This window comes from Agelaius phoeniceus, chromosome 8, assembly GCF_051311805.1.
Source record: "Agelaius phoeniceus isolate bAgePho1 chromosome 8, bAgePho1.hap1, whole genome shotgun sequence".
Lineage (NCBI taxonomy): Eukaryota > Metazoa > Chordata > Aves > Passeriformes > Icteridae > Agelaius > Agelaius phoeniceus.
Window position 1 is genome coordinate 32,060,668 of NC_135272.1, and position 18,420 is coordinate 32,079,087.

Here is an 18,420-nt window from a genome sequence, read left to right on the forward strand (position 1 = left end):
AAAGGCTTTAAAAATAAAAAATTTAAAAAAAATTAAATAAAAAAATTAAAAAATACAAAAAAGCTTTAAAAATAGAAAATTAAAAATAAAAAATTAAAAAAATTTAAAAATAAAAAAAAGCTTTAAAAATACAAAAATAAAAAATCAAAATAAAATAAAAAATAAAATTTAAATAAAATAAAAACTTTAAAAAACTAAAAATTAAAAATGAAAATTAAATAAAAATAAAATTTAAAAAAAATTATATAAAAATTAATGAAAAACAAAATAAAACCCATAAAGTGCTGTAAAATACCGTAAAAGTTCCATAAAGGGTCGTGCCGTAAAGCGAGACTGTCGCAAAAGCTGCCGTAAAGCGCGGCTGCCGTAAAAGCTGCCGTAAAGCAAAGCGGTCGTAAAAGGTGCCGTAAAGCGCGGCTGCCGTAAAAGGTGCCGTAAAGCGCGACTGTCGCAAAAGGTGCAGTAAAGCGCGACTGTCGTAAAAGCTGCCGTAAAGCGCGGCTGTCGTAAAAGGGGCCGTAAAGCGAGTCTGTCGCAAAAGGGGCCGTAAAGCGCGGCTGTCGTAAAAGGTGCCGTAAAGCGAGACTGTCGCAAAAGGGGGCCGTAAAGCGCGGCTGTCGTAAAAGGTGCCGTAAAGCGAGACTGTCGCAAAAGGGGCCGTAAAGCGCGGCTGTCGTAAAAGGTGCCGTAAAGCGCGGCTGTCGTAAAAGGGGCCGTAAAGCGCGGCTGTCGTAAAAGGTGCCGTAAAACGAGACTGTCGCAAAAGGGGCCGTAAAGCGCGGCTGTCGTAAAAGGTGCCGTAAAGCGAGTCTGTCGCAAAAGGTGCCGTAAAGCGCGGGTGCCGTAAAAGGTACCGTAAGGCGCGACTGTCGTGAAGCCCGACTGTCGCAAAAGCCGCCGTAAAGCCCGACTGTCGTAAAGAGAGCCTTTTAGGACACAGGTTTTTTTAAAGCACTTTAATAGCATCTCCTGCCAGGGCATGGCTGCCACGGAGCTGGTCCCAGCTTGCAGTGCGCTGCTCGAGCTGTTTGTGTCAAGGGGGATGCCCGCAGCAGCCACCCCGCCGAGCTCCGCCCCTTATGCTAGTCCGCCCCTTGCCGCCGCGCGTCTCCAATGGGATACGCCCCCCACCTCCCCGTCGGACTGCACAGCTTTAGTACCCGCAGTCCTCTGCTCGCCCCTGCCGCCCCGCCCGCCGCCCTCGCGGTCCCGCCCCCCGTCCCCAGCCACTCCCACCATCCCTGCATTTGCCATGCCGTCGGTCCCTGCCGTCCCGCCTACCGCGGGCCCCGCCCCTCAATTCCGCCTCCACGGCCCCCCCCCCCCCCCCCCCCCCCCCGAGCCCGCCACTTCCCCCCCCGCTGCCAGCGCGGCCGCTCCTGCCGCCCCCCACGTCCCCCTCGCCCCCTTCGCCGATACAGCGGGGCCGGCGGCGGCTCAAGTCCCGTCGCTGCTGCGTCTTTGCAGTTCCCTGCGGCTCCCGGATCTGCGGTGCCGAGCACGCCTGGCGCGGCCGCGCCGCCCCCAGCGCCCCCTATGCGCGTTGCCGCGGGAGCCCGCCCCCCCCCGCCCTGGCGTTCCAGCGCACGCAGGGCACCCCGAGCTGCCCACGGGCCCCGCCGCAGGGCAAACGGTCACGGCTAACCCTGTCCCTGCCGGCGTTTCAGTGCAATCCCCCGGTCCCGGCACAGCCCCGCTTGCGCTGGGACCGGGGCGCCCCAGCCCGCCCAGTCACCCCGTGCCGGCGCCGCGGCGCCTACACCGGTGTCTGCAGCCTCTGCCGTGCCTGCTGCCGCTCCAGTCCAGCTCCGGTCAGCGCCGCCCCTGCCCGCCGGGCCAGCAGCCGCCCCAGCCCCCAGCGGCTGCACGCCGCGGTAGAGCCGCCGACCAGCCCACCTCCCGCCATGCCGTCCCCCCCCGCAGCAGCCTCCCGCCGCCTCCACGCCGCTCCTCCCGCCTCCCGCCACCCCGGGATCATCTCCCGCTGACGAGGGGCCGCTCCGCCGCCGCCCGTGGGGCCGAGCCGCGCCTTCTCCACCGCGGCCCCCCCCCCGCTTCAGCGATGATGGATGGCGCGGCTCGGCCGCCTCCTGCAACCACGGGCGTCCCGGCGTTCCCTTCCACGACCGCCGCCGCAGCCGCGTTCCCGTTTCTGCAGCTCCGCCGCCTCCCGCACCCCCCGGCCTGCCCGCCATGATGACTACCCACGCATGCGGATTGCTACAACCCCCGCATCAGCGATATCACTCCGCGCCGACTCATCCAACCACAGCGCTGCTTCCGGGATCAGCCGCACGCATGCACAGTTCTATTCCATGGCCCGGCGCCACCCCCCCCCACTGCTTTGGCCGCAGTTTTGTACAGCCCGGTCACGGTTCCGAGCCGCTGCATGCCGCTGTCCAGCCACAGCCGGCATCCCTGTGCCCTGTCACGCCACTTCCACCACCACCGGGTCTGTACACGGCACCACAGCAGCCGAAAACTGCAGCCTTGCATGTATCCTTCCGCGTCTCTCCCTCTGCCGGGCACCGAGAGATCCCTCCGCAGCGCGTAGCTGCCGCACAACCGATACCTGGTGTGCCTCCGCGTTTTCGCCTTCCACACTCCTAGCACCGACTGGGACTACTTTGTGTCACGATTCGTCCGCACAGCCACATCCATGCACACAAACCGTGCGACGAGGAGGAGGAGGAGGCTGGAATATGACAGCTGCTTTAATAAATACAGGACAGACAGAGAATAATTTTGCCCCTGCAAATGCCAACCCTTTGATCCAACACAAAAGAATTTCGAAAAAGAACTGTTCCCAAATAGCTCCAGAGTCCCCACAGTGTTTGGGATATATTTCTCGACCCTAAATGAGACAATAAACAAAAAAAAAATTCCCCAGCATTAATGCCAAAATTAGAAAACTCACAAAAATATTTTGATAATTTTCAACTAACAGACTGCTGTGAAAAACGGCAATCACTTGTTTTTAAATTTTTTTAAAGTTTAATAGTAATAAAATGGTTATAAAAATAGTAATACAATTAGAGTAATAATAATTTGGACAATTTGAATTAGGACAATATGAGACAACAAAAACAAAGAGTTACAAACAGTCCGGGTACCTTTTTCTGGGCAGCACGAGCCTGAAAAAGGACCCCTGTTAACAAAGGATTAACCCTTAAAAGCAACAGCCTGTTGCATAGTCATACACTTCATACATGATGCATAAATTCCATTCAAATACAGGATTCTGTCTGGTCATCATCCACTTCTTCCTTCTAATCCTAACAGCACCTTCGAGAGGGGAAGAAGTTCCTTTCTTCTGATAAGAGGGCAATAAATTCTTTTTCTCTGAAAGATTCAGGTGTCCTGTGGCTGCTATCTTGCTGCAAGTCCTTTCTTTAAAAACAGTATCTTACATAGCATTGTTTCCATTTTAACAGTTTTTGTAACCTAAAACTATATTTAACACACTACTTAAGAGAATTAATACAGCATTACTTTCTAACACAACACATATAATATTAATTTTAATATTTGTGAAAAGCCAATCATAAAATGCATGCATTTTTCACAATCCCCACTCTTATTCTTTGTAAATCATTTGGCTTGAGCAATATTTCTTATCTACTTGCATCTTCTGGACTATGCTGGCAAAAAAACCCAGGGGATTACACAAGGAAGAAATATAAAAACAGTTGTAACACATAAAATGAAAGATCTTAATTTCTTCTAACACATTACCCCACCAGCTAGGTTTTAACATTGTTTTCTAATTTTTGGGCTGGTACCTGGGTTATTATATGCATATATATTTTTTTCTTCTTTGATTTTTTTTGCTTTTACTAGAACGACTTTTCTGTGGTCATCAATTTTCAACAGTCTGATATATTAAACTTTTTACAAACACCCCCTTCTTTGGCCAATAAATAGTTTAAACCCAACCTATTCTGATACACTACAGGTTTTGTTTGGCTTAGCTGACTTGATATTAACTCTGATGCCTGGGTGGCTCCATTTGCTATCATTTCCATAACTGCTTGGAATCTTCTAATATGACTCAATAGATAATTTGGGGTCAATACAGAGTTAAATTGCTGTGCTGATTTTACCTTTTTGTTTATTATTTGTTTTTTTACCAAATCTTGAACCGTATCTTCAAGATTAAATGTAAAACAAATCCATCTCTCTCCTTTTGGACATTCAATTCCAAATCTATTACCACTTTTTCCTAAGTTTCTTGTAATCCAATAATTTACTCTGTTTTGCCTACAGGTTCTTAATTTGGATGGGTTATAACAGTGGCTGTTGACCTAGGTGTGTGTAATAAAAGAGGAACTTTGGTTTCTTTCCATGTGATGCTTTCTGTAGCATTTGTGACACGATCTTGCTGGTATCCCAAAAGGAAAAAGAGAACAAATGAGTGCCAGAAACAGGAATAACAGAGCTCCAGTATGGTTTATACTCCCACCTCCCATGCCTGTGAGGTTGCAGCCCACAGCAGGTGTATTTGATCTTCTTGGTGGCAAAATACAGAGGCCAATCTGGTCTTGCCCTCTATTTCCTTGTCACTTTTTCTTAATTAGTTTCCAGGCAAATTGGTTTTGACACCCTTTAACTGTGGTCTCTTACCGTTCTTCAGGTATCTCTCATTCAACAGGCACTAATAATTCCCATCCACAAAGCTAAGTTATTACTTTAACACTTTTTGCAATAAGAGCATAAATTTTGTGAACTACAATACTAATTATTCTCACAATTCAAGCATTTACTTATAACCCAGCTAGCATGTCCAGTACTGGAATGAATCAAATAAAGTTTACTGATGGAAATGGTAATTCCCCTTCTCCCCTCTACAATTCTCAGGCTAAGATCAGAACACAACAACAGTCTTGATCCTTCTATCTGGAGTATTCCTCCCCTAAGGAGATGTTTTATTCAGGCAGTGCTTGAAACCAGTGATATAAGCATTGTCTTACTTCTTACTTCAGTGTTATTCTTTGTACATTTCTTGGATCATTTGGCTTTTTCCAAACTGTTACCACTCAGTCCCCATTGGAAAGTCAGTTTGGTATCACCCAGTTTAAATGTGATAGTCCATTCCTCAGGTTTCTTCACAAGTCCTTTGATTCTGCTGGCATGAATTCACCCTCTTTCTGTGATTCTGATTGTTGCTTCAGTAGTACCTGGAAAGGAATTCTTAATAGCATAGTAATAAAAGAAAGATAATACTGCATTAGCTTTTACCATTCACTTTGCTTCCAAACTTTCTGGGTTTAGCTAAAAGCTTTTTCCACAGCAGCCTCTTCTTCTTCTTCTATCCAGCTGTGCTAATAGCTGCAGAGGCAAATTCTTCTTTTTGTGAGTTACAGTTAGTTAAATAAGAAAAGCTAGACCAATTTTAACACTAGATGTATCACATCTATTGCTTTTTACTTTTTGGGCAGCATTTAATTGTTTTAGCCTTACAAACCCATTCTTCAGGAGAAAAAAAAAAAAAACCAACAACTTATTTTTAACAGCAAACAAAGCACACAAAAGAAAAAACCAAAAACCTTCTTACTTAAGAGAAACAAACCCCTTTATGAGGTTTGGAGAGTCAGCAATCTCTGCTTTGATTTTTGCTTTGATTTTATCTTTTAGTGCTAGCCCCCTCCCGCTCTTTTCACGGCCTTGCTGTCAATGCCGTGCTGCCACTTCGCTGCAGGCCGGAGCAGGGGAGAGCAGCCAGGGGCATGGGGACCCTGGGGGCAGCCTTGAGTCCCTTTTGCCCTCTCTCTCTCTCTTCTCTCTCTTTCTCTTTCCTTCTCTCTCTCGGCCCACTTACCACAACGCTGCCATCCTGGGCTCGGGCCCCCGGCAGTGTCGGAGCCCCCCGGCCGTTCCGCCACGGAGCCAGCCCCGCTCCTGGCCGGCAAACCCGTGTGTCCCCTGCTGCCAGCACTGCCACCACCGGGCCACCTCCATGGATCGGTGCCTGCCGCAGCCCCCGAGACCCCGCCGCTCGCAGGGAGCGGGCAGACACCTCCCAGCCTTGACAACCCCAAACCTGGCGTCCCCAGCTGCTCCTGACATTCTTTTCCTTTCTCTAGTCAACTTCTCCTCTTCTCTCTTCAAGGAGGGTCCATCCTGCTAAACCCTTTCTGGACCCCAGTTCAGCACTGAATAACCTCCTAACAACCATGTGTTAAAACACTTCCCTGCCTTTCATGCAAAAAACCCGCACTCACACTCCTGCTCTCTTCTAGCACCGGGATGTCACCACTTCACAAAGTGAAATGGCATTCCTGTGAGTGCAGTGGATGGCCTCGTGTGCTGTAAGACATGGGAATGCCTCTGCTACGCTTCTGAAAAGCCCGGGGGGGGGCTCAAATAAGCCCCCTCCTTTCTCACCCTGCTGCCTTCAAAACCACCCCCCAACAACAACTCCTAACTGGATACCTGCTCACCCTCCCTCTCCTAGTCACAATGCTCAACTCACCTGAAGCCTCAATCCAAACATCATCTTGGACACTGGGCAGATCCCTCTCATGACACGATGAATCTGCTGAAAAAAGTGTTGTAATTGACACAACCTGGAGTCTCTGGAAGCTGCACTCCTCCTAAAAAAAAATACAAAACAAAATCAGAACAAAACCAGAAATTACAAATTAAAATAATTTAAAAAAACCAAACCATTTACTCCCTGGGAGCCTGAAATTTTCTACTGCTGCACCGGCCATATAGTTTTTCTTCTTTTTCTTCTGTTTACTATATACAGTACAGCAATAGCCAATATCTATGGAAAATGGTAGGAGTGGAAAATGTAGTGACACTGCCCAGGTGGACTTCACAAACTTCCAATGATTTACAGTTCAGAAGTCACCTGAGCTGGAGTTGATTCTTGTGAGTGGCTTTTTTACTTTGGACAGCAGCTTAATGTATCCAGTAATATATCCAAGGCTTTTGTCTTCAGCCCCCCAAGACTGAAACCTCACCAGGGTGTGCCAGGGCCTTCCCTGATCCTTGAACCTGGGTTTTCTTCCAAGCTGATGGAGCTGCAGGAGGTGCTGCTCTGAACTGAAGCCTCACTTCATCTGGAGATCTGATGCAGCTGCATTCTGCACAAGTCTGAGAGCTCACACATAAGTGGAATATTCTCCTGACAGCTCCTGAGAGCTGACACAGTGGCAAAGCACCCATCTGCTTGCACCCATCTGCTTTCTAAATTCTGGTCCAAGTGCACATCATGATTTTTGGGGAGTAATCTGAGTGTATTCTGCCAACTACTTTTTTTTTTCTTCTACTAAATTAGTTTTCCCTTTATTTTTTCTTCTCTCATAGAAGAGAGAGAGAGAATTGAGTAGGATGAAAAAAAAAATTCTGCATTTTTGCTTTCATCAGAACAAGGAGAAAGCAAGTCCTTTAGGTAGGCATGAAAAAGGACTTTCTCATTCTCAGATAAGAAGAAAAAAATCTTCTCCAGTTTTTGGTAGGATAAACTTTGCTAGTTTTGTCTCTCATCCTTACACAAGAAACAGTAACCCTAAAGAAAAATCTTTTTGGCATCCCAAAATCAGGGCAGTAATAAATGAGGGCTTATACTGTTCATGGACTCCTCCTACACACAAATCCCTGGGAGTGATGCTAGACCTCATGAAAAATCATTTTACCTTATTCCAGAATAAAATGTAGAGGAGACAGAAACTCATTCTACATTGCCACAATGGAAACTTAGTTTTAACAGAGACCCCTTTAATACCTCTAGTTATGGAAATTAAATGAGCAATAAAGGCACACATTGTACTTGTGTATTATGATGGACTGCTCAGCTCTAGGTCTCCTTGATTTTACTTTTAGCCTTCCTTTCATCACTTATTTAATACCTGAAAAATTACCAGAGTCAGATGTCTGTTATTAACCTGGACAAAAAACCAAACCAAAACAAAAACCCAAAAAATCAAACCAAACCAAACCCCACCAAACAAACAAACACACATAAAAACAAACAGGGGGAAAAAAGATAGGGAAATTGATATTTTCCCTCCAGATTCTACCATGACTTTGTACCACTGAGTGTGGATACTGCTCATAACAGCCTAAAAATATGCATATATTTTGGAACCTATCTGTATGTATAAACACCAGTTTTAAATACTGCCTTTGATATTGCTGTATCTATTAATAATAAATAAATACGGTGTATAAAGAAAAACACTCCTGAATTGAAAATAAACACAGCATATAATCCTTATGAATAGTGACAATACTCTAAAATACTAATTTATTCTTAGCTTTTCCCTTGCTAAATTTGCTACACATCAAACTCTAAGTCTAAATTGTGTGAGAAGATGATGATAGATGTATTGCATTCTTGCTAAACCAACTACAAAGAACAAGTAACCTTCCCTGAATATATTAATAGGGCAAACACCATGAAAAAAGGTGATGGTGAGAAAGCTTTGGGAAAAGGGATTATACTTCTTTGCCTTTTTGTAGCAGTGGCTGCATACCACAGCTGCAATGAAGGAAACATTCCAGCTGAGCAGCATTCCTCTGTCTCTTTTCAAAGCCCCTGTGGAGGCTAAAGTAGGAATCACTTATTTGCGGTTGAGAAAACAGCAAGGACTTCTGCATTAAATTTTAAATACATTCTGCTCAGAGGATGATAAGATGTTTAAATCAAATGATGAGACATTACCCATCTCAGCAATGCATTAGGAGTATGAAATGGGATTCAGCACGCTGTGAATTCTAAACTCCTGTACTCAGCAAAGAATCACAGACTCACACAATACCACATTGGAATTACAATATCATCCTCAAGGATACTCTGGTCCATTCTTTCTTGGTGAAAGTACAGACTAGACAATATGGCCCAGCACCCTATCAACTCTGAATTTTAGAGGTGTCCATGGCCTGTTGATCTCAAGAGTAAATTATGGTATTTTAAGTTTTATAATAAAGTAATACAAAGGTGACAATGAATTGGTCACCAAAATTCATTCCAGCATTTTTCTACTTGCTAGATTGATTTTCAGATTACCAGAGCTCAGCCAACGTAGAGATGGAATATAGCCTGTATAACTATTTCTTCAGTATAAAGGCTAGGTAATTTTAAAAATTATTTTGTATTAGATTTATACTATGTTTAAGTTACAGAATGTGTTAGAAGGTACTTTCCCCATTTAATTTTTACTGCAATTAATTTCTCTTAGAACACTGAAGATCTCAAGTGTGATCAGGATATGTGGGAGGAATTCTTTGTCCTCTGAGTAAAGTGAGTGCAGAAGATAATCACATTTCTTAACAGCCAAGCCCCTCAACATGCCCAGAAATGTACTTCTTGAAGAGATGTTGAGTCCTGAAGTGTCAATCTACACTCCTGCAACTCCCAGATAACGTTTTGTCAAACTGTCATGCAAAACCTGAACTTACTCTTAAGAAACCACACCAAAAATTTAGGTTGTGTTACTGTTTCAAAGCTACTCCAATTTATAATGTCCTTAAAACGTGTTTATCTGCAGACCTTGTAACAGGATTTGGCCATTAGGTGAGTCACTGGAGTTGCTTAATGAAGCACCTCCACTCCCTGTTTTTAACACACAGCAACAACATCTGACAAACTGCTCCTGGTCCTGCCAAGGGCCCGTGCCAGCGGGGTGAGTCAGCCGCGTCCTTGTCCTTGCTGCATCATCCCTCTGACAGACAGCGCTACAGGGAGGAGTAAATAACTGCACACAGGACAAATCTGACTTTCTGCACCATCTCTAGCTTAAATGCAAGAGAGACTCTTCAGCCTTGTCTTAAATGGTGTTGCAGTTTGGCTGAACGTATTCCACGGGTTATGGAGAACTGGCTCCAATATTCCAGCGCTCTCCAGTGCAGCTCCAAACACGCCGTGGAAGGATGAGATCCTGAACTGCAGGAAGGCAGATCTAATGTCCAAAGAGAAAAAGCCCCTTCTCTTGTGAACTTCCACCAAACACAGCCATAAGCAATATGCAAAACCAGAACAGGGACTCTGAGACGTGATGACTTGATTCCCATTCAACCTGCTATAATTTGATTTTTTCCAGAATATGCTAATATGGAGTCATTTAGAAGACTCAGAAAGGTCTGCATAACCCTCAATGAAGTTCCTCATCCCTGACCAATTTAATGAATTTATGACAATTCATTAAAATCAGAGAAAAAACTAGATTGGGAAAATGTATTGCTAATGGCTTTTATTTCATAGAATCATAGAGGAATTGGCAAGAAAGGCCCAAGAGAATTATTTGTTTGCCTCAGAAACTAGCTACTGTCCTCCTTCCACTGTCTTGTTGATTTTTTTCATAAACATTTCTATTAAAACCAGTGACAGTATAATAAATCTATTCAGAAAATCTACTTACAGTGGCACTTACTGTCATGCTTGATTTAATTGTCCTCTTTGAAGAATGACTGCTTGTAGGATGAAGGTGATTCTCTCCCATCTATCTTTCTCTCTGTAATCCCCTAAACCAAACATAATTCTGAAGAAATAAAATAAAAAATGTTTATGCTCTGACAGTGCTCCTATTCTTAGTGTAGTTGGGATGTACATAGAGAGACTAGAAAATACCTGTAAAGGACAGAAGCTGGAGACTGAGGATGACTCAGAATGCTCCATCTTCTACTTGATTGTAGTTTATTACTGCATTTGTTACCCATAAAAAATAAAATGGAACGTTTCCCTGAAGGTACAAATAAAAGACATTATTTGCTATCAACAAGCGAAAAAAGAATCATCCACTATCAGGCTAAAACATAAATTGTTAATTAGGATTATTACATTATCAGTAATTGACACAGGGAACTTACAGGACAAGCAATACAAAATTAAAGTACCAGCACATTTCTGAAGTTGGAAAAGAAACTGAAACAGAATGTTATTTGTTCTCTTCTCAAATGCCTTCCTTATGTTCCTCAGAACCCCAAGCAATTGCAGCTGTTGGGAGAAGCAAAAGCCACTTTCACTGGTGCCAGTCACACTCCAGACACCCTGAAGGAAACCCACAAGCCACAACTTCATCACTGAGGTTCTTCTGAGTTCAGCCATAACTTCAGCAAAATGACAACAGAAAAGCATTTTCTTCATAAAGAATCAGACTTCCAGTGTTCTCTTGCTTCCATTGTCTACCCTGGTCCTTCACTGGTATTCACTCTGACCAGCAGTGTCTCCCTTTTGGCTAGAAACCACGAAGATTTAAACTGTAATGGGCAAAAATACAATTTACTGGCCATGCTTGGACAAAGAAAAATAACACAGAGGAAATTTTTAAAAGTAGGGTGCAAATTGGGATGTCCTGGAAAACACAGGAAGGACTGGGCATATCTGAGGTTTCCCCCTACATTCCTGCTGGGACAGTGTGAGTACCCTGGAGGCCACTTCATGGTCAGGAGATGTGTGTGTGGCTGGGCCACTGTGGCAGGATAACAGAACTGAGACCTCTGGGAGGCAAGAGAAAGGTGCTGGACAAGATTTTCAGCTGATGGAGCAGTGCATGAAACAAAGGCAGCACAAGGTAACAGCTGCTGCCTTCAGCCCAGGTCTATTGCACCTCTAGTACATTGTTCTCTCAGGTGACAGTAGGCACTAAATGGTACAGAGGGTGACACTCCAGTCTGAGTTGTGTAAAATATGGAGAACATCACAATAAAACTGCCTATAACCACAGAAAATAACAGCTCTTTGTAACTGATCCAGATGGAATTCACACAGAACATGTGAAAGTAAACCAAATCCTTCTATTAAGAAATTACTCCCTAATTTCTATTTTAAGCCATTTTTAATTCTAAATAATCGATGCTAATGATTTAAAGTAAAAAGTATATAAAAAAAGAAGATTATGGCACATTGCTGATTTCAGTTTATTGATTTATTTAAATGAACTAAAATGTTTGCATTGATCTTTCAAAAGAATTCGAATAGGCCCCAAGAATCTTTATCAGAAGGACCTAAGTAGTTCATCCTAAACCCTTTGTAGTGCCCTCATGATCCATGCTCAATATAGGGGAGTTATCTGACAGACACAGAACATCCTGGCCTGAGAGTGCATAAACCTGTATGAAATACCCTGGATGCTCTGTCAGCAGGGTATATCATACAGGTTGATGCACTTCCATTTGCACATTCACAAACTGAAATAAATCCATTTGAAAAGACTGCCATTTCAAATGTATTTATTTCAGTTGGTGTGGGGCTTTCTGAAAAACAATGATTCTCTGATCTCTGCCAAATTACTTTAAGAGACTATCCACACTACATTTCTAAAAGAAACCTTGAGCTGAATTCCCCCTTTTATTCCTGTTAACACATTTTTTCCTACTCTAAACTTTTAGCTAAAACGAGATACCTAAAATACCTGTTTTTTTCTGCTGCATGCAAGCCTTTGTCACATTTCCCCACCAAAAAGAGTCAAAGAGAACAAAGAACTACTAAGATATGCAGTGTAAACTGAAGTTCAGGAAATTCAGCCTCTGGCAAACCAAGGTAAATAAAAAGCTCTTCTGTGGAGAATTTCCTACTGTGGATGCTCTGCCCACACACAGCTTTTTCAGGGTTAAGCCAAGAGGGGTTTTGTTCCACGAGTTCTTTGCATTGTTTCAACTTCTGTTGCATAATAGAGCCAAAGGAGTGATCTGAGATAATAAAGCTCCAGTCCAGCTACAGCTTTAACTGGCAGCACTAGTAATGTTCTGGCACCATCTGATGTTTTTTGTTTTGCTTGCCTGGGTATAATCTCTAGGCAGCCCCGCTTTGTTTAGTCAGTGAAAATAAAGAACAGACTACTAAGGTCATATGCAGCTTGGAAAAAAAAAAAAAAAAGTTATCTAAATTAACAAGCTGGATTTCAAAATCAGATTGTGCATTAGGTGCCCTAAACTGGTGACTCCACGCATAAATACACCACCAGGTGACTCCGAGAAGTATCAATGCTCCAAATTCCCATTGGTGACAAACTAGTGTATGATGTGACATGTGATATGGGGAGACAATTAGAAATCTGGAATATTTCTTATTTCCTAAAACCAAACACAGTGATTCTTTTTCACTAAAGGGGTAATTTTCTATTAAATTTTGTTTAACTTAGTATAAAGTTGTAGTGTTGTGAGACACTAAACCTGCTTTAGCCCACTGTAAAGGCATTTAAATAGACAAAGAATAAAAAAGGGCTATAAGGGGGAAAGGAAAAAAAGTTACTAATGAACACGGTAGACTGCATGATAAACACAAACCTCATGGTAAAAACACTACTTCTGCTGCTTTATTGTTGTTCCCTAGGAAGGAACATGAGTATCCCTATGGGTCCTTTGAAGTTTTCATGTTAAAGCACAGCTCAAGTTCTGTACTTATGTCAGAGGAGATCAGTGCCAAAACCATGCCTTGTGCTGAACAACAGATTTGCAATTGTTCGTAGCTCCTGGGGAATTCATTCCACATTCTTGGATCAGTCCACAGGAAAGCTGTGCCACATTGAAATCTTAGCTTTTAAAGGTCATCTCGAGTCATGAACGGGTTTTAGACACTGTGGACGTGGAGCGCTTTGAAGAGAAACCCCCTCGGACTCCATTGTTAAGCCCACTTTGGTTTAGATTTAAGGCACTTTAAAAAGCCGAGAGGCAGAGGGACAAGTACACCAGCGAGAGATGCTCAAAGCTTCCAAGCGGTGCTAAGTGTTCTAGAGAGGAACTAAAAGATCCCTAAGTGCTTTAGGGGACAGGATGACTCCCTCCTGCCCTCACACTCCGCAGGGCCAGCGCGCCGTGCCCTCACGGCACCGCCTCACAGCCCTGCCTCGCCCTCTGCCTCCCCCGGGGCCGTGAGGAGAAGCCGCGGGCACGGAATCCCTCAGGCAGCGCCCTCAGTGTCCGTACCCCGAGCTCCCTCTCTCCGGACCCCGGGGCCGCCCCCGCCGGGCTCCGCTCCCCTCACGGCCCCTCCCCGCTGCGCGCGCAAACGCCGCCCCCCGGGGCAGAGTGGCCCCGTGGCCCCTCCCCGTCGCTGCGTGCCCCGCCCCTCCCCGCCCGGCGGCCGCCGAGTCTCTCCCCCGCTCCCCTCACCGAACGCGCGGTGTGCGCGGCGGTGCCGGTCCGGTGCTAAGATGGCGTCTATCATGGAGGGCCCGCTGAGCAAATGGACCAATGTGATGAAGGGCTGGCAGTACCGCTGGTTCGTGCTGGACTACAACGCGGGGCTGCTCTCCTACTACACGGTGAGGGGCGGCGGGCGGGCCGGGCGGGCGAGGAGGCGCCGGGGACCGGCTCAGGCGCAGGGTGGGGGCGGGGAGGGGACTCAGGGCGTGCGGGCGCCCGGGCGGCCAATGGGGAAAGAGGAGGCGGCGGGAGCGACCAATGGGGGACGAGGAGGCGGCGGGATCAGCCAATGGGGCGGCGCTGCGGGGAGATGGAGTGGCGGGGGCGAGAGGCGCTGTTGTTGTTGGCGGCGGGCGGCGCCGCCGGCGGGAGCGGCCGCGGGACCCGCCCGGGCTCTCCCGGCAGCTCCGGGGCCGCGCACCCTCCTCGGGCGGCCTGTGTTCCCCTGTCCCGGAGCCTTGCTCGGTGCTGGCTGAGTCCCGCTGCTCCCCGCCCTGTCCAGCGGGAACTCGCGCTGGCCCCGGTCTGGGGGCTCAGCCCGGCCGGCGGGCGCGGGCGGTGCCGCCTTCTCGGGGCCGTGCGCGCCCCGCGCTTCGTTCCCGCGGCTCTCGGTGCGTTACGGCCGCGCTTGGCGGGCTCGCTGCCCTCCGGCAGGTGCTTCCCGGAGCCGGATCGACTTTCCCGTTTCCATTCAGGACTTCCCACTTCCCAGCACGAACTTTTTACTGCGGTGTGTTAAGAAACAGTGATGCTTTTCTTAACTTTTTTTTTTTTCTTCTTTATAACCCCTGACAGATCCTGCCTTACTGGCTTGTTCACCTTCCTTATTCATATTTTTACATAAGTTACAAGTATTTTAATGGTAGGAATTAATTTTTTTCAAGGATGCCCACTGAAATCTGAAGGCTCACTGAGTGAACTGCATCCATGCCCCAAAGTTTTCTTTTTCAAAGTATATCCGGCTGAATAAAACACATACAAAATAAGCCTGCAGTAAGTTGTAATAGATGTACAGCAAATAACTTGGCATAACCACATTGTCTATGAAGCTTTGTTTGTACAGAAGCATTGCATATAAAACTTTTTTCCCTAAATCTGGATTTCCATTATACTGGTAGAAGTAGGGGTAAGGCTCTTGTCACAGAACTGTCACATGCTCTCGATTTTGTTCATGTGGGTTCAAAATCTCACACCTGGGATGTGGATGGAGAAATGGAAGTGCTTTTATAGTTGCTATTTAGTGGCTCTTCAAATGTCAGCTGCTTGACAGAGATGAATTAGTCAGTGTGGTCTAACTAGCAGTCCAAGGTGCAAAGTCATTTAATGCTCAGCTACAGAAATAGAAACATTTGCTGATGACTACTGTGTATAATTATAATTCTGGATATTGCATTGACTTTCATCCTATGGTCTTCAGCTGTTTAGTAGAATTATAGTATTTAATTTTTTCCTGTGACTGGGTACCTCTACACGTATGTTACACTTTCATTTTGTATAATTTATTATGTTCTCTGTCAGTATAACAACTTTTAGTTCAAAAATTTAAAAACCCTTTTTTTAACTAGCTATCCTAAAAAGTTCAAGTTGGGTTTAAGGAATAAAATCATGTTCTCTGCTTTATGTGCCTTTACCACTGAGAAGTGGCAGGAGTGAGCATTTCTTTCAGAATGCTTTTCCCATCCATGAGCCCTTTCATTCTCATACCTAAGGCTGTAAGGCGTAATGTAATGTATATGCATTTGCAAGGTGTTTTACAAAAGCCTTTTACCCAAATTGCCAAATTTCAGTCCTGCTGAAGCCTGCCTGCCACAAGATCTGGTCCTTGGGCGTGCCCTCCTCTCCCTGTGTGCCGGCAGGGCTGCTCCCAGGGCAGCAGGGTCAGCAGGAGCAGCGTTTGAAGGATAACTCAGAGCTTGTCCCAGCTGCTCACACACCTCTCAAGAGCCAGTCCTTCACCTGTGATAGGGTGATAGGGCACTGTTTGCTTCAGCTTTAGTATTGGAGTACTAACTCCTGACTGGTAGTTGGTGAGGCTCATAAAGAGCATTAATTTGAAACATTGCAGGTTTGTGATTTTATTTAAATGGGACAATGGCTTGTTGCACTCTGCACAGGCAGCCTCGTGTTGGGAAGGAACCTGTGCTCAGGTGCACAGGGCTCCTTCTGCACCAGCTTCAGTCTGGAGCAGTGGGGTTGCCTGGCTGGGTCAGTGTGGCTGCTGTCTGAGCCTGGATCTGGCCCTTCCCAGGAATGTACTGCAGGGCTGGGGTAGGATAGGATGGGGTGGTTCCAGCCCGGCTGCCTGGACACACAGCCTGGAAGCAGTTCTGTTGGTACGAGGGGTTACAGGTACCTAATCAGCCTGAGCCTGCCCTCTGTCTCTCCAGGCTCCTCAGCCTCAGTAAGTTCTGCAGACAGGAGAAACTTTCTCCAGCAGCAGATCCCACGGACTGTTAACCTTTGGCTGGGCAGCTGTGGAAAAGTGCAGGCAAATAACTCCTGATGCAGCTGAAGTTTCCATTAGAGCCTGAGCCACAAACTTCTTCATAGGCGTGTCCTGGCACTCCTGGACTCAACCCTCCCTGGTAGTTACCTAAAATAGACTGCAGAAATGCACCCTTAATGTGAAATAAACATTCAAACAGAATTAGTGTACCATAGCACTGCACTCTGGGGGGAAAATAAAAGGTTATGCTTTGTCTTTTGGTGGAATGAATAGCTGTTAACCTAAGTATGTTTTGGATACATCCACCAGGAGCAAATGATTTCAATGAAATTCCATTTCTGGAATGATTAGAACTTTAAAGGAGCAAGTCAAAAGATTTTGCATCAAGTCAGAGTCAGGAAAAAAAGAAAAAAATGTAATGGTCACACTTATTTCTGTTTTCATTTGTGTGTTCCATGCTCTGTACTTGTATTGCAGTGAACAATAGTAGTGCTACTTGCATGTGTCAATGTGAATCTTCTCATGTGCATTGACAAAAAAGCCTTTTACCTAAATTGCCAAATTGTTGGCTTTTTTCCCCACTTCTGTTATCCAGGAGCTTTTTTCCTCATTCAGAATTGAAATGTTCATCCTCAAATTTGCTTATAGTTACTTTTGTGTTAAGTTATTTACAAATTCTGTAATTTACAGAGTATGATTTGGACTTGTCATCCAAGTACTCTTTTCACATGGTTTTGCTTAAATAAATGATTGTCTGATATCAGTAAATGGCCCCCTTTTTTTTTCCTTTTTTTTTTAAAGCAAAATATGAATTAAATGACAGCGTGCCATTTTTGCCATCTTGGTTCAGTTTGACCAATGGCTTGAAAAATTATTTCTTTTTTCCCCTCAGTATTCTTGGATTTGTGACCCTACTCATGCTTCAGTGCTTTCTCTTAAGGGAATAGCTTATATATGTAAGTTACTGAAGCATTGGGGGGGTTCACTGGCTTCACTGAAATATTTAGCAAACAAATCTTGAACTGGCTCATTCCTGCTTTCTGCTGGTGCAGGAGCTGTAAAGTTGTTCCATGAGCTGGATTCCAGATGAAAAATAGCTTTGTGCTGGTTTATTTTTTCAGCTGAATTTGTTCTGTTGTTTGTTTTGTGCATGTCAGTGTAGAAACATGTGTGTTGACATTATTCTGGGAAGAGAACATGAAGACAAAGAAATGGTCAAGGAGGAAGGGGGAGTTGAGTGCAATTTGCTTTTTGTTTGTGTTTTCTGGCAGAAGTGCTGTCTTAAATACACATCAGCTATAGCCTTGATAACCCTTGGGAATTCTGTAGAAATAATCCAGTGAAGCACTCAAGTTTGAAAATCTGATTTAAATTCTAGCTTTAAGTGTATTCTTTAAATAAATATTTAAATTGTATCATAAATTGAAAGCAGAACTGTGCAAACAGTGCCAGAGGAAGGTCAGTTCCATAAAGTATTTTAAAACTTCATGGATATATGACATTTGGTGATATTGAAAGGAGAACTATTCAAAATGTTGCAGGCTTAAAGAACTGCCTTGCACAGTGAATGAGGGCTGCCAGAAAAAATTGTTGTGTATGACAGCTCCATATTGTGTGTTCCTGAAAGCAAACTGGGGAACCTCCCATCATCTTAGGGGTTTTTGCACCAGTGAATACCTGAAGAATGGATTGAAGTGCTGTTCTTTTGTTCATCATTCCATCAAACTCCTTTTAAAACATTTGCCAGTCGACTGCTTTCAGGAGCAAGAGCTGTGTGAAATCAGTTGTTGGGAAAAGTAATTGTGGCAGTATGAAATTATCTCTCCCCTCATGTTTTTCAAGACTACAACTGGTGAGCAACTTTCAAACTGGTTGTATTGAAG

General features: G+C 44.9%; 1 protein-coding gene and 1 long non-coding RNA gene across 7 annotated transcripts in view; one reads left to right on the forward strand and one right to left on the reverse strand.

Annotated features, from left to right (window-relative positions):
• Window positions 1-2,691: 2,691 nt before the first annotated feature.
• LOC129123967 (uncharacterized) lies at window positions 2,692-14,198 on the reverse strand. 4 transcript variants are annotated; one of them, XR_013183316.1, is made up of 5 exons: window positions 14,059-14,198; window positions 10,577-10,688; window positions 10,368-10,487; window positions 6,473-6,593; window positions 2,692-5,177 (listed from the first exon to the last, which is right to left on the reverse strand). It is a non-coding gene; the product is annotated as an uncharacterized LOC129123967 (long non-coding RNA). The 4 variants fall into 4 exon arrangements; XR_013183315.1 differs by having other exon boundaries at window positions 2,692-5,190; XR_008534746.2 differs by having other exon boundaries at window positions 2,692-6,593; window positions 10,380-10,487.
• Window positions 14,079-18,420, forward strand: part of OSBPL9 (oxysterol binding protein like 9) — a 57,979-nt gene continuing 53,637 nt past the window's right edge. For all 3 annotated transcript variants that reach the window (XR_008534745.2, XM_054638617.2, XM_054638618.2), the window contains exon 1: window positions 14,079-14,210. Coding sequence is in view for 2 of the 3 variants with exons in the window: in XM_054638617.2 (XP_054494592.1) it covers window positions 14,100-14,210 (111 nt within the window). In the remaining variant the exon portion in view is untranslated. The remainder of the gene's footprint in view (window positions 14,211-18,420) is intronic.